General features: G+C 35.4%; 1 protein-coding gene across 4 annotated transcripts in view; it reads right to left on the bottom strand.

The window, feature by feature from the left end:
* The window catches only part of RNF180 (ring finger protein 180), a 139,838-nt gene that overhangs the window by 96,518 nt on the left and 26,086 nt on the right, over positions 1 to 17,234 (bottom strand). For 3 of the 4 annotated variants that reach the window (XM_019652433.1, XM_019652435.1, XM_019652434.1), the window contains exons 2-5: positions 16,749 to 16,883; positions 7,302 to 7,397; positions 4,748 to 5,707; positions 1,700 to 1,735 (exon numbers count right to left, since the gene is read on the bottom strand). In XM_019652433.1, the coding sequence (XP_019507978.1) occupies positions 1,700 to 1,735; positions 4,748 to 5,707; positions 7,302 to 7,397; positions 16,749 to 16,883 (1,227 nt within the window). Of the gene's footprint in view, positions 1 to 1,699; positions 1,736 to 4,747; positions 5,708 to 7,301; positions 7,398 to 8,054; positions 8,122 to 16,748; positions 16,884 to 17,234 lie in introns of those variants that run through there. The other variant, XM_019652437.1, reaches the window with a different exon arrangement.

The following is a 17,234-nucleotide window of genomic DNA, read 5'->3' as shown; positions in this document are numbered from 1 at the left end:
TACTTAATGGTGAAAGACAATGCTTTCCTCCTAACATCAAAAAAAGGACAAAGATGTCTGCTCTCACTGCTTCTACTCAAAATGGTACTGGATGTTATAGTTAACTCAATAATACAAAAAAGAAAAAAAAATCCATATTGGAAAGCAAGAAGTAAGGCTGTCTTTATCTGCAGACAATATGATCATCTAAATAAAAAATACAATGGAATCTACTAAGAAACTACTATTCCTAATAGGTGAGATTAGAAAGATTGTAGGATATAGGGTCAACAAACAATAATCAAGTGTACTTCTATATATTATCAATGAACAATTGGAAATTAAAATTTATTAAAACAATACCATTTATCAACAGTCTAAAAATATGAATACTTAGGGATAAATCTGGTATAAAAAAGTCAAAGATCTGCATTCTCCCAACATCATCAGATACAATGTCAAAATAAAAATTAATTGTATTTCTGTACATTAGCAATATACAATGGTAACCAAAATTTTTTTTAATTAAAACTAACATCAAAAAGAAAATAGTTAGGTATAAATCTAACAAAGAATGCATAGGTTCCAAATGAAGAAACTGCAAAATATTGATAAAATAAATCAAAGACCTAAATAAAAAGGGAGACATATCATATTCATGGACTAGGAAAACCAACAGTAAGATTTCAGTTCTCCCCCAGTTGATCTACAGAGATTTAACATAATTACAATAAAAATCGCAGCAGGATTTTTTATAAATATAAACAGGTTGATTCTAAATTTTATGTGGAAAGGCAAAATAAATAGAATAACTAAAATATTCCTGGAAAAGAACAATAACGTTGGAGGCATCACAGTACCCTATTTGATGACTTACTACAATGCTACAATAACTAAGAAAAAGGACTATTGGCAAAGGGAGAGGCACAAAAATAAACAAAATAGATTCCCAAAACAGACCCACACATATATAGCCACCTGATCTTTGAAAAAGCTGCAAAAGCATTTCAGTGAAGAAAGACTAGTGATTTCAACAAATGCTGCGGGAAAAATCAAGCATATCTATGCAAAACAAAGGACCTTGAGCTAAACCTCACATCCTATTAAAAAAATTAACTCAAAATGAATCATACTACTCAATATAAAACTTAAAACTATATAACTTTTAGAAGAAACCACAGGAGAAATATTCATTACCTAGGGTTAGGCAAAGAGTTTTTAGATATGACCCCAAAAGCATGATCCATAAAAAGAAAAAAAAAACTGAGAAATTAGACTTCATCAAAATTAAACATGTTTGCTCCACAGAAAAAGAAAATTGCTAAGAAAATAAAAAGACAAGCCACAGACTGGGAGAAAATATTTGCAAATCACATATCCAATGAAGGATTTATACCCAAAATAAATAAAGATCTTTTAGAACTAAATATGAAGAACACAATTCAATTAAAAAATGACCAAAAGATTTGAACAGATACTTCACTAAAGTATACAAATGGAAAAATTATCACATAAAAGTGTTCAATATTATTAGGGAAAGAAAAATGAAAATTACAATGTGATACCATTACATTATCTACTAAATGACAAAAAAAATATTGAGACTACCAGGTGTTTGCACAGCAAATGGAACTCGTACATTGCTGCTTGGAATGCAAAATAGTATAGCCATTCTAGAAAACGATTGGACAGTTTTTTATAAAGTTAAATGTACACTTACCATATGATCCAGCAATCCCACTCCTGAGTATTTACCCTAGAAAAAAGAAAACAGGTTCACACAAAAACCTGTGCATGAATATTTATAACAGCTCTTTTCATAATTGTCAAAACCTGGAACAACCCACCAACAGGTGGTTCATTCATACAATGAAATACTATTGAGCAATAAAAAGGAACTATATAGGTGAATCTCACAGGCAAACGTGCTGGGTAAAAGAAGCCAGTCTCTAAAGGTTATATACTACATGACTCTAATTTTATAACATTATATTATTTTATAACATTATCAAAAAGACAAAACTAAGGTAATGGAGAACAGACCAGTGATTTTCAGGGATTAGGAAGGGACAAGGGTGTGATTACAAAGAGTTAATCAAGGCACAATTATAAAGGCACAAGAGAGATTCTGGTGGTGATGGAACTGTCTATATCCCCATCATGGTGGTTGTTATATGAATCTACACATGTGTAAATCATAGAGCTGTATGCAAAGACTAGATCAATTTTATTGCATGCAAATTAAAAACAAAACAAAACAAAACCAAAAATACTATGCTGAATAAAAAAAAAAGGCTTGCTGGCTGAATGTAGGTTAGCACTGTCTTTTCTCAAAGTAGACGTTCAATTAAGAAATGCTGAACAAAAACTGAAAACTGGCTGTATTTTCTGCTTCAATATCAATCTCATTTATATTCCTAAGTTTCAAATATTTAAATAAAAGTTTTGTAGCATCATTAACATTTTCTATAATGGTATCTGCCTCAGAAATATGTATAGTTTGCACAAAATAGCATTAAAAATGTCAAATGAAAGTCAGAAATCTTGATTTCCCAACGAACCATTTTAAACTTAAAAAAAAAGTCATCAATAACAACAACTTTTTCTTTATATCTTGTATGCTTATCTTCCACATTAAAAAAATAAAATAAAAGACAGGATCTGTACTGAAATTACACAAAGGCATGGCATACCAAACAGATAATAGAGATAATAGAGAAATGCTTACAGAATTAACTAATCTTTATTAAAATGGAGTGAGCTGAGTAAGCCATTAATTTATCTCAAATATTAACTCTTCCTAGGAATTATATTTTTGCTTGAGTTAACAAGACTGATTATTAAAAATTATTTTTCCTTCTTTCTGGTTCAAATCATGATGTGCAATCATATCCCTAAGTCTTGTTATTTCTATGTTGCTACACACTTTTACATTTTCTTTGCTAAGGAGACATTGGACATTTGTTTGCCTGTAGCTCCTGTGCAACCTATCAAACCTATTGGGATCCTGCCGTGTCATTCTGTGTAATGGCCTGTCCTAGGTGTCAGTTAGCTGAGCGGATTAGTTAAAACACATGTGTGTGAATGAATACAAGTAACTTCACACACACACACAAAAATGTTCCCAATGTGATTCTGCTTTGCTCTAAACTGTGTAAAACAGTGTTCCCATGCTGAAAAATGATTAATGATATAGCTGAGATTTTCAGAAATAACCCAAGAATAAACACATTTTTAAAATTGCAAAGATGTTATTTGCATATATACACACATTTATTTATATATATATGTATATATATATACATATATATAAATAAACACAGAGCAAGTATATTCTCATTCTTCTTTTAAATTTCTATTTCTTAGAGAATATTTTGGAGCCCTTCACATTGTTTTAAAGGTATTCTTTCTGAATATTCTTTTTATTCCTGCTAATTTTATTTTATAGCATTCTAGAGTTGCAAATTCTCTTTTTTTTAATTTTTATTAAATTGATTGGGGTTACCTTGGTTAGTAAAATTACATAGGTTTCAAGTGTATGATTCTATAATGCATCATCTATGTATTGTCTAAAGCTATACCACCCTGAAGGCACCCGATCTCATCTGAATATTCATTTGCCATAACATATATGTTATCCAGGTTCAGGTAAAAATTTCAATAAAATTTTTGAGTTGTACAGCTTCAATAATTAAACTATAAATTATATTATAAAAGTGCTAAAATATATTCATTTATACATTCTACTTGAAGTTACATTACACCATTACTTGCAAATAAACCGAACTGGAATGTTCTTGTCAGCAACGAGTCAAAAGTGTGATAAACAATTACCTATTATACCTATTATACTATCTAACCGAAAGATGAGAAATACCTAACCTTACTAAAGCACTCAAGGCAGTAATTTTATTTTATTCAGGATCATAAGCAATTAATGGGTTTGCTTAACTGTTTTTAAAGGAATGAACTATTATGTAAAGTTGCAGCTTTTTACATTTTAGCTCTGAGAACACTGTTAATATTCAACGTACTAGTTAATAAGGACAACTATCTTTTGTGAACAAGTAAATAATAAAGGAAATTTGCAAAAATAAAGTTTATAGAGAAACACACGAGTCCTCAAACTTCCAAGTTTTCATAAGCACCTCATCCATTGGCTTAACCGGCTTTCCTCAGCACCTAACATTCATTGTTCAGTCCCTTCACACACCCCACCCTTAAACATATCAGCATGGCTAGGGAAATTTAAACCACAGAGAATCACTCCCTCTTGTAAAATTACAGTAAAGGTCACAATTTAACACAGTTAACCACACCCGAATCATGTGGCACATAATTAAATAAGGCTGCTTAAAAATATCCATTTTAAGCCAAATCTGATGAAAGTGAATGAATGTCACTAGGTTACAAGTAGATTTAAGTAGACAAACTTTTATGCTTCAAATTAACCTGAAATAAAATCCCAACTTGAATAAATCTAAAATGTATATGACAATCTAGTTTCAGTATCATGAGATTACTGTTCCTCTAAAATATTAACAGAATTGGGGAAAACTTCACTAAAAGATATTTTCTAAATATGTGTGAGCACAGAGACAGGGTTAAACATGCCAATTATAATACATTATAATTAAGTTCACCTAGACAGAAATGTCATTTCAAAAACCATTACAACCAAATTTTTATAAGTATTCAATGTTAGCTCCTGTCCCTAGACCCCAACATTGATAATACGGAATTTTTAGTAAACTCTTTTAAAAATTACCTGCTTCTGCAGCCATCTTTCATGCCTTCGTTGTTTCCTTCTCAGATTCTTCAACTTGCTCCTTTCTCTCTTACTGAGCCTCTGATTAATGGCACCCAGGGAGAAGCTGCCTGAGCGCAGGAAGTCCAGCGGGGAAAGGTGCTCTTCCTGGTCCGAGGCCTCCAGCCTGCTCCTGCCAGCTGAGGGCAGGTCCATCAGGAAAGCCAGGTTGTTAGCACTAGCGTGGTCAGAGCACACTGCAGAAGCTTCTAGGCCACACTGAAATTCTCCTCCTCTTTGTGTCTGGGTCTCCCGGGGAGCCACTGAAAATCTTTGCAGCAGCATATTAGGATCAAAATTTGATGAAATCTGAAAGGAACAGCTATTTTTAATAGACTCTAAAGGCGAGTCCGAAAGGTCAACAGGCTGTATTTCATTTAGCCTGGGATAGGCAGTAGTCTTACTATGGATTTCATATAAAGTGGGTAATAAAGTCAGTTTCTCACTGATGTTCAGATCCAAACTATGGGATTTTCTATGAAAAGCTCTTGTGGTGCATCTGCCAGTCACAAGCTGGGGAACAAAAAGCTGGTATTTCGGATCAGATGCTTTGAAGAGCAGTTTTTCGTTCTTCATCTCGAAATATGTAGACCGTACCTCCAGGCAGAGTGCTTCTGTTAATCTTCCAGGGCCATTATTATTTTGAGCCATGTTTAAAAGCCCTTGACTTCTGTTTTTGGAGGCGCCACCTGTCAGCAGAGTTTCTGTGTCACAACCTGACCGAACTCTAGGATGCGACAAGTATTTCAGCGATGGTCTCATTAGTCGGCCTGCCTGTGCTGGCTGATAATCAGTCCGGCTCTTGGAGAGATGCACAGCTGTAAGCTGGCCACAGGAACATTTTGGAGTGCTGACAAAATTAAAGCCTCCTAAACGGGCCCCACAAAAAGGGCAATTCAGTTTTCCAACTGTCCACTGGGCCTACAGGTATTAAAGGAAAATAAAGATAATGTTTTCATTGTAAAATAATAAAAAAGAATGTGAGTTGTTTTTCTTTGTAAACCAACCACATGAAAGTTTTCGATGCTACAGAAAAGGCTAACTAGTTTTCTGTTTTCTGATTAGTAGGCAGAACAGTAAATAGAAACAAGCTTTCCAATAAATAGTGATAAGCAACTCCAAAATCTAGAATAACATATTGTACATCATGCCCATCTAAACAACACTCCTAAAAATTCTAAAAGAGTCTTTTAAACAATAAGTTGAATATGGATACAGTGTGAACTAATGAAAAGAAAAATACACTGGAACCAGGAAGCAAATCAGTCTACAAAGCTTAATTTGCAAGTAAAATCTCACAGAAAAGTGTCTGTTTTGATACACTTCTTGCATACCAAGCACTGTGGGAAGGGACTTTATCCAACCAACAGAATAAAGCTCTTCCTGTCTTTTTACATATGACCAAAAGATAATGGTTGCATACATCAGATAGTGTATTTTCTATACTCAGATTCGAAATTAATAATAAATTGGCTTAAAATTATCTTTCCAACAGAGATAATGGAATATCTGTCATGTCCTAATAATTTTGTAAAGTTCAGATTACTTATAAGCAGTGCACTGGCATTTTCCCAGGAAATCATTACATGTGAGAATGGATACAAGAAATAGCAACTGTTATTGTTAAACAAAAAAGTTAAGCTAATCAGTGGAGAAAGACAACTATATTTTTCTAAAAATCTATTACTTACAGTTTTCTGAGACTTAAAGTGTTTTGAATTGTGACAAATAATACTATACTGTTAGCAAGGTGATTTCTTGCTCTTATATTTCATTAAGGATCCTTAAAGTGTGGTATTTTGATTTTTATTGTGCGAATTAAGTAATTAATTATCCAGTTTATTTTCTGTGTGTGCATACATGAATAACATACAGAATATTTTATTCACTCAACTGACACTGTTCTAGATGCTGGAGGTACAATAATGGACAAAATATAAAAACCTCTGGGCTCATGGAGTTTATATTATAGTAGGAGAGCTAGACAACACGATCTGTAAACCATGTATATATGTATATGTGTGTATATGTATAATAATACACATTTATTTATGTAATATGTACTTATGCATATTTACAAGCATTATATATTACTTATAGTGTGTGTGTGTGTATGTGTGTGTGTGTGTGAGTGTGTGTGTAAAATATAGATAGGTATATAAAGCAGAGAAGGAAGAAAGGAAGTGTGAAAAGTGGTAATAGTGGGGAGGGGCAGTTGGTAGGTTGGCCAGACAATGCTTCATTGAGAGTAAAGACCCATGGAAATGAGGGAGTAGGTGAATACCTGTGGGAAGAGCTTTGAAACAAGGGGAAATACCAAGAGTAAAGTCTGAGGTAGGAGAGGACCTGAAAAGCACTCCAGTAATAATGAAGCAGCCAGTGAGAGTAATCAAGACTTGCATGCACATCCTTTCATGTCTCTTGAAATAATGCATCCAAGAAAAAGAACTCTACAAAGACAAAGACATTCTGACGGTACCATATGCCTAATTTTACTCTGAAACTATGAACTTACTTTTTGTATTAGGCAGTTTATCCATTCTGGAAGGGCTTCTATATTCATGTGCCACACATGACAAATATTCTGATCATCATCTGAATCACATCTATCCTGTTATATCAAAATGCATATTAGTTATTACCAGTTCAGAATTTATTTCACAAATCTCATATTTGAGTAAAACACAAAAATATAAATTCAATTTCAGGTATGAGGTAAATACACACTGCCCTTAGTCCCATCTCCAAAAGCAAACCCACAAAGACAAAAAAGAAAAATTAAGGAATAATCACCTGTGAATTTTAAAAAAGAGTTTCCATTTCACTGAGTTCATCAATTAAATTTAAAATTCAGCAGTAAATTACTTAATGGATAAATCCAATGCCTTATCCTTTTTTTCTGTGTGTAAGAAAAAACAGTGCCATGCATGACAACCTTCTCGGCTTTCAATCTCTGATTTTATCTGGATTCTACCAATGCCAGAATGAGAGTTCCTATATTTTTTATCAAGATGCTCAATAAAAGTGCAAGAGGATGGCAAGGAAAGGCAATTGAGTAGGCAGCTGGAAAAGCCCCACTAAACTTTAGCTGTATAAGAACAAAAATTTCAAGAGAGGCAATTTTGGCTGTTTGAAGTAGATTTGTAGAAATAAATGTGATTATAGTTGACACAGTATGGCTTCCCACCAATTCAGAAAAATGCACGGCAGCCAGTGGAGAGAGATGTGGCTCTTTCCTACCTATGTGACCTTAGGCCAATTGCTTTACCTCTCTGCTCTCCATTTCTTCACCTGTTAAGAATGCTGCTAGGTAACTGCTAAGGTCTCTTCCGAGTCTACGAAATGTCTTTCTATGAAATGACAGAAAAGTCTTGACTGAGAAGGAGAGGGGAGGGTGAGGCTCCTGCCCACCTACTCTTCCCCAGGATCAGAGTTCAACGTTACCATAATTGTTTTAATGGGACAATATATTAAATTATGCTTGTAAAATTAAAAAACAATTATTTAAAAATTGATTCAAATAAAAATAAAATATCGATTCTGGCAGTGCTGGCGTATGCTATTAGACATGCTCTTACCATTACAACTGATAAAATCGGAAAGGTGAAAAAAGGTCACAAGAGACAAAGATGAATGTTTTATAATAATAAAGGGGGCAATTCATAAAAAATACATAACACTTATCAATATATATGCACCAAATCCAGGAGTACCAAAACATATAATGCAATTACTAATAGACTTAAAGGAAAAAACTGACAAATACATGATTACCCTCTTGACAGCAATGAATAGAACATCCAAACAGAAAGTCAGTAAGGAAATATCGACCTTAAATGATACATTAGACTAAATGGACTTAATCAATATCTTTAGATCGTTATATTCCAAAATGACAGAATACACATATTCTTAAGTGCTCATGGAACATTCTCAAGGATAGACCAAAGAAAAAAGAACTGGACATATCAGCACTGACAAAGAAGACACAGAACAATTCACACGCTCCTACATTCCTGGTAGGAATGCAAATGGTATAGTCATTTTAGAAAAGAGTTTGTCAGTTTCTTAAAAAAGTTATGCCCACGCTTACTATGAGATAGAGCAATTCCTAGTAAGAATCAAGAAAAATAATAATATATGTCTACATAAAGATTTTTAAGCAAATAGCAACTTTGCTATAGCTCAAAACTACAAACACCCTAATGTCCATCAACAACTATGGGATCCACACAATACTCAGTAATAAAAAGGAATGAGCTACTAATATATTCAACAGCATGAATCAATCTCAAAAACATCATGCTGAGCATAAAAAGCCAAACATAAAATATGATTACATTTATAAGAAACTAGAAAAGACTGAATTTTGTACATCTTGATAACAGTGGCGGGTACATGAGTATGCATACATTTGTCAAAACTTATTAAAATGTGCATTTCATCACATGTAAATTATACCATAATAAAACTGATTTTAAAAAAATTAATAAAAATATCCTTAAAGAAAAGTGATCAAGAAACACTTGAAAAATCCTAAAATTTTAACTGGAAAGCTCCATGGGCATGCACTATCTTAGTCCTCTTTGTACCCTCAGATCACAAGACAGCGCCCAAAATATAATAGGTACTTAATAAACGCTTGGGAAATGACAAAAATGCCTATCCTATATAAAATTTTACATAGAGAGTGCCAAAAAAATGTATATACATTTTAAGGAAGGAATAAACTGTATTAAAATTGTAATACAATGAATGATGCTAGCATTCATTTGATTAACGCCATCTTTTGAGCAAACATCATACTACACATTTCTACCGTAATTCAATTCAACTTTGAAAAGTAATACATAGATAACATCTCTTAAAATGTGTAAATTTTTTGGCACTCCATATTTTTTACTGCAATCATTATCGTTCACTTTCCCTAGGCCCTGTAGTTTGCATTTTCTCCAAACTACTGAAAACTGCCAAAAATGTGCATTGATAAAAGTGTGCTTGTTTTTCCTTTCTATATTCTTAGGAAAACATTCATTTAAAAATCTGAATTCTTAACAATTTGGTTTTATATGAGCCAAGATCCATTATAACAAATTTAAATGGACTATACAACTCTATTTTTTAAAGAACCTGGGGAAATTGATTGGAAGTGACACAAAAATAAGCAGTATAGCTTTACCCAAATACTTTGCCTCGGAAACAATTGGAGGTATAGATAAAATTTTTGAAGACTAGAATACTCGCCATAGGCATAATACATTAGCCCTCCATTAGGGGCTGACATTTAATGCAGATTAATGTAACTCTAATGAATTCTTTAAAGGCCCTCAGGGAATACAAACTAAAATTAACAAATAAATACAGTCATCTTTACTTTGTTACTTATTTTTTTCCTGACTTTTCAAGGTTGTGTCTATGTGTGAGTTAAATAAATAAATATTTCTATATTGGTACAAAGAATAATAGAATATTAATGTGAGAGTAAGTTAATGGCAATCAACCTATCAATACTGAGTGATTACTGGACCATACAAAGGAAGTGAAGAAACTTACTTATATCACAAGGACTATGTGGACTATGTGTAAGGACTAATACCTTACACTTATTTCCTCAATCTATTATTTCATTGTGCATATTCCATTATTTCATTTAAGCATAGAAAGTGATCTTAATATTTAATCACATAAAACTGATCATGATGCTAAGGCACCACTGTCTACTATAAATTCTAGAAATGCTTTACGAACATTCCTATGAGAATAAATATCAGAGTCATAGTTTCAGGTAGGTGAAGGAAGTTTTACAATGTACTTAATTCTTATTTTTACAAGGTAACAAACATTTGTATTGTGATTACTATGCCCAGGCACTGTTGAGGGGTTTTACTATTTTACAGATAAGGAAACTGAAACAAGAAAAATTAAGTAACTTATATATCACTTGGCCAAGGTCACATAGGAAGGATTTCCATCCAGGAAGTCTCGCTTCAGAACTCATGTCCTCAAGTCTCTAAGCTTCCTATACCAAATAAATACTATCATTTTTAGGGCAATCAACTTTCTTACATCTTTATCCCATGTATGTTTTAAGGCATGATACTACTATTCTTTCCTAAGCTTACGTAACAAACAAAAACCTGGGACATAACTTATTTTTAAATTAACCAAAAACAATACACTGACTTCTACAGAGGGAAGGTAGCTTGAGAAGAAATTCCACAGTTGATTCTGATATGTGACCCCATCCCAATTTCCTTCATTTGAGAACTATTAATATAAAGCAAGCACACATTTTTCTCTAGATTGTTAAAAGTTGAAGCATACTTTCATGTCAACAAAAAGAGGAAAATGAGTTACAGCAACTGATGCAGGTGAGAGGAGCATAAGGACTGAGTTAAGAGTGTATAGTATTATATATACATAGTCACGGGACATGGAGTATAGTGTGGGAGTGGAGTCAAGGGAATTGTAATAGATATGTATGATATTCGGGGGGGAAGTGGGGCAGCGGATTGGGGGAAGGGGGTTGTCACCTCAAGGGGTAAAAAGTATAGCTATTGCACTGTGTTGTACAGCTGAAACTAATTCTAAAAAATGTGTATTTCACAAAAAATAATTTTAAAAAAGTGTATAGTATTTTGTTTTCTTTTCTGAAAACTTAAATACGACAAAGAAACACCAGGGTAAACACAGGAGCCTCAAATCTAAATGAGGCTGCCAACTACTTCACCTGTATTTTCAAATACAACCCCTTAGGGGGGAAAAAATGATATTGACATTTACTTCCAATATAATTTTTTACATAAAATAGGATATTTCAAGCTATTAAGTGTATAAGTGTACAGTCACTTTAAAAAATCACACAAATATATGTGATAAAACAAGTTCTAATGGGTGTATTTTAAGATGAGTCAACTGGAAGCAATCTGATTTGAGGAATTTAAAGCCTTTAAAGTAGTGGCACAACAGGTTATCTCCTTGGGGAAAAAACTTAAACTGAAAATTACAAAAACTGTATTAGGATTTAAAAAATCCTTACTAGACAACTTTTTATGTCTCAAATTTATCATGTGGGGGGAGGAGGAAGGGAAGAGACAAGTAACTAACAATTTCATTTAATGCTGGCATAAAATGTTGACAAAATATTTCATAAATGAAATAATTTGTCCAAGCAGCAGGTGGAGCTAACGCATTGTTATTTTTTTTTTTTTTGAGAATGGAGAATGTTTTCAGTTGCTGTGTACAAGAACTTCATTTAATTTTAAAATTACAAATGTATTGCATACATTACTATCATTTGATGATATTTAAGGTTTTTAAGCAGAAGAGGTTAAATGTAAAAAGTTGACAATTTAATATTATTATATAATGTTTTGAAATGTTTAACACATAACATTTCCAATGTTAGCAATTAACATTCCCTTAGCTAATTCGTTAAAAGTGGGTCAACTGTATTATTTAAACTGCAGCTATAAACAGTAGAGGAAAAAGATCAGGTAACAAAAATGTCATTTGCATTAGCATTATTAATTAAATGTTGGAAGTGTTACAAATGTAACAGAACCAAATTCTATTACACTGCCTGGTTTTTCTATTTGTACTTTGAGAATGTACTTCAAGGGTGAAATCTTTTTATTCAGAAGGTCAGGATGAAGGAAAAAAAAACTGAAAGCCTCACTTAAGTGCAGACAGTCTCCCTGCATCCATTCTTACTACCTTCCTAATTCACTCTTCACAATACAGCCAAAATTTCAACAATGTTACTCCTTTTCAGTGACTTCCCAGCTCTTAGAATAATAATCAAAGTCCTCAATTTGGCTTATAAAACAATAAGTGATTTAACCAGTACCCATCTTCCTAGCCTGAAATCTTGCCAAACTCCCTGTTGCTCTCTGAACTCCAATCATGGAAATCTAGTTCCAGGGATACATTCTCTCCCTCACAGGGCCTTTGATCCCTTTGCTGATCCCAAAGCGTGGAATGTTCTCCCTCCTGTACTGCCCTCAATACTTGTCCACCTTATCTCCACATCAGTCAGTTCCTCAGAAAAGCCTGCTCCTCACAACGAGGTCCAATCCTGTCTGTATCCTATTCTTATGACGTCCTATATATTCCACTTTTGACACTTAGGCAGCTAAAAATTTAATATTTATGATTGAGCACTATTCTAAAGCTTCACAAGGGCTGAACATCTCTCTTCTGCCATTCTTTGAATTTCCAGTGCCTATTACAGGACCTGCTGTGTTTTAGTCAGCTCAGTCTGCCAAATTAGAATGCCATAAACGGCGTGGCTTTGACAACAGACATAGGAGTAAATTCCTCACAGTTCTGGAGGCTAGAAGTCTGAGATAAAAGTGCCAGAATGTCCAGGTACTGGTGAGGGCTCTCTTCTTAGCCTGCAGATGGCTGCCTTCTCACTGTGTCCTCACATCTCACATGGGGAGTGGGAGTGAGTGAGTGAGTGAGTGAGTGTGTGTGAGTGTGTGTGTGAGTGAGAGAGGAGAGAGAGAGAGAGAGAGAGAGAGAGAGAGAGAGAGGTATTGAGAGAGAGAGAGAGAGATTGAGAGAAAGAGCAGTATCTTCCCCTTCTTATAAGGCCACAGCCTCTTATCAGATTGAGGCCCCATTCTTATTACTTCATTTAACTTTAATTACTGCCTAAACCTACCTCCTACCTCCAGATATAGTCATATAGGGGGTTAGGACTTCAATATATGCATTTGGGAACAGGGGGACACAATTCAGTGGTAAGCTATGTAATATATGTTGACACTAAGAAAAAGGAACATAAAATTACTTAAAATGTAATAATTAATAAAACTACAATTTATTTCAATATTATAGCCACTGAAGGAAAGATACTGCCAGGATAATAAAGCCAGAGAGACAATGAGCACAATATCTATCCAAAGAGGTGAAGGAGGAAGTAGATACGCCATAATCAATTCGACAATCATCAATCATATTTATAGCCACCACAGTTTTGGCAATGGTGTTACAAAGATGAAACACTTCACAGCCTGGTAATGGAAAGAGTCATAGCTGAATAATTATAATATTTTATATAGCTAAGTTTGGACCATTCCTCAATTTTCATTTTCCTCAACTCACTGGAATCTGGTACCTGCCCCTACAACTCTCACCCTACAGTGAACGCTGGCCAATAATCTCCTCTTTGCTAAAAACAAAGCACTTTCGGTTCTCATTCAGGTTCCCCACACATGGCCATACCGTCTGTATGCCAACTCGGTGCAAATCCAGGCAGGCGCCTTCCCAGACTAGCACCCCTAGAACTGTGCAATGTACCACGGGCACATGGAGGGCAGGGTGGGTCTCGCACGTGCCCCACGCCGATCAATACTACTAACTGATCCTCCCCTGGGAGGTGTTCCTTGATTTTCACTAACACTGTGCCCTGCTTTTTAGTCTTATCTTCCTCCCATTTTGTGAGGTTCTTTTTTCCTTTCTATCCTTTAAACATATCTGGGCCCTCTTCTTCTCACTTCATTCACAATCTGCATGGTGATCTCATCTGCTCTCACAGCCTCGCTCACCACCTGTATGTTCAGATCTCCCACTTAGTTCAGATCTCTGGTTTGAATTCCATACCCGTGGAACCAGCAGCCTCCCCAAAATCGCTACTTTAAATGTTCTTTAGGCTACATAAACTTGACTTGTCCAAAGTCTATTAAAACTGACTGAAAAACTAAAATTGAGGTCACCATTCTCCCACCGCCCCTGACTTCACAAATGGAGACCATTTCTGTTATTTTATTTCTATGTTTTTAGGGTTTCTGTTATTTGGCTTTTGATTTTGGTTTTTGCCCACATTTCATGTATCTCAGGCCTGAAGGTGGGGTAGGAGCCCCCCTTTCTCCCTGTAGACATTATAGATTGTTTCAAAATTCTGATCTAAATTCCCTGTCACATGCTTTACTACATGCCAGCGGCTGGAAAACTAAAGCTCCAATATCCCAGATTTCCTTTCAGCTCAAGTTCCACGAATGACCCAGCTTTCCCTAAGCTGATACACCTGCTCAATAGTAGAAAAGCAGCAGTGAGGACGGCATTTCTGCTGTTTCCTCTAGCAAGCTTGGTTTCAGATGTACTTTGTGATTCTGCAGCAAAAGTTACAGTGATCCCAGTGTCCAGGTCCTACTTTTGGGAGGTGTGAGGGCCAGAGTGTGAGACTTTCATTTCCGGGCATTGGTCAGGGATAAAGAATTGTGGTCCTGGAGCCAACAGCTGTGCATACTGTTTCCCCAGTTTCCTGAACTAATATGTTGTTCTGAGATCCATTTTATGTGTGCATGGCTGTGGAAGACAGGAGACAAAGTACAGGGTTTGCTTAGGGTAGGGAGACCCTCAGGGGGACCCCCTACAAAAAGCTGGGTTGTAATCTGAGCCTAAGAGTGAATGAGAAATAAAACTGCTACTCAGAACACAGAAGGAATATTGCCTATCTCAGCTTTGGCATTCCATGGAAAGAAAAAAAAAATCTTCCCTCAGGGTACAGAAAAATTTCTTAACAAAAAGTACAGAACATAAAGGAGATGATTAATAAATTCATCTACATTATGAACTTCCGTTCATCAAAAGATACCACAGTGGGGCCGGCCGAGTGGCGCGATGGTTAAGAACTGGCTTGGGATGCCAGAGAGCCCTGGTTCGGATCCCACATATGAGGGCCAGTGACACTGCCCTCTTCAGCTAAGATGCTGAACAACAGCTCAACCTGGAGCTGGGCTGCCGTGAGTCGCCGGCGACGGCTTAGGCTGCAGCCCCTGTGGCAGTGGGTTGCCATGGGCTACCGTGTGTAGCCAGCAGCCAGTGTGAGCGGCCAGCAGCCGCAGTGAGCGGCCGTCCAGAAGCCAGCGACTGATCTGCCTCGCCCGGGAAGAGCGCAATGATGGTGCCAACTTGGGCCAGTGAAGCAACATCCTCCACAACTAGACTGAAGAACAAAATGACAGCAACTTGTTTGTTCCCCTTCCCCAATTCCCCAGTCGTGTTCCCTCCCCCAATTCCCCAATAAAAAACTTAAAAAAAAAAATACCACAGTGAAATACAAGTCATATAAACTAGCAAAAGGTATTTGCAATACAATAACCAACAAGGAATTAGTATTTACAATACATAAAGAACTTCCAGAAATCAAAACAAAACTATCTAATAGAAAAACAGAGAACAAAAAAAGACATTTCACAGAAAACACAAAAGGCCTCGGAGAATATGAAGATGTTAGAGCACAGAGGAAATAACCATGATCAAATGTGGTCAAGGCAAAATAAAACAAAACACACCACAACAACAACAACAAAATGGAGTGTCTCTCTAAGAAGGGGAAGAAAACAATACTAGGTGATTACAGCCACTCTCTCTGCTAAATTGAGAATCCCCTGTAAAATCCATGGATAGTAATCCATGGCACCTCTTTGATATTGCCGCTTTCATACTGTTCTTAGAGAAGGTCAGGGATTTTATTTTTGTTAAATAAAAAAGCATTTTGTTAAACGCTTTGGAATATTATTCAGGCATTCCTACTGACTTTTAAATTATACACGGAATTTCTTTTCTAGGCCCATACTGAATACTAAAAAATACTACATAACAGGTTTTCCATTTCTTGATAGAGTCTTGAATTTCACTGTGTGGTGATGACTAAGGTTCACTCATGGTGGGGATAAAAGAAACATGGATTGTTATTGTATTTAATCTTGTGTGTCTATGATATTGCACTTAAAACTTTAAGGTCATGTTAATGTTAGCAGCTAAAGGTAAAATAAATTGTACGAATGGAAGGTGGGAGGCCTTCTGAATACCACTGTGACATGTCTTCAGTGGGCCAAGTAACATTAGGTAAAAGCCAAGTCAGGTGTGGAGGGATGTGTGCATGGTTGGGGGTGCCCACGGCATTCCTACCCTAGGAAACTATTTGAAGATTAGAGTGAGCAGTACTTACCTTATTCACTTGATTCTCAAGATGCTTCATGAAACAACCAGAAGTTGCTATGCATTTTCTACATTTCCAACAACGAAGAATATTTATTTCTTCTTGATTATGGTTTTTAGTTATCACTTCTTGACTTCTTTTCATCTGCAGGAAAATTAATTCCATTTTAGAATGTTAAACTGTATCACATCAAACTTGATTTTCTAAACCCTTTCCACAGCACTAGCTATGCATGAAGCAGAGGGAAGAGAACGAGCATTTACTGAGGTGCCCAGCAGTTGCCAGCTCTTAGGTTAGGAGCACTCTATGAACTCTGTCTGGGATTGAAATTCCACTTAACTATCATGTGACGTATCACGTTAGTGACTACCAGCTTATTTTATTTTTGCAGAACATTTTATGTCTATTTCTTTTTATCTGTTACTAACAGTGGTAAAAGGCAACTGCTGAAGAGTCAAATCAGTTACTGCAGTGGACTGAAAAGAGTCATAATGC

Source organism: Hipposideros armiger, unplaced genomic scaffold (genome assembly GCF_001890085.2).
Source record: "Hipposideros armiger isolate ML-2016 unplaced genomic scaffold, ASM189008v1 scaffold_179, whole genome shotgun sequence".
NCBI classification, from domain to species: domain Eukaryota; kingdom Metazoa; phylum Chordata; class Mammalia; order Chiroptera; family Hipposideridae; genus Hipposideros; species Hipposideros armiger.
This window is presented reverse-complemented; position numbering and strand designations above follow the sequence as displayed.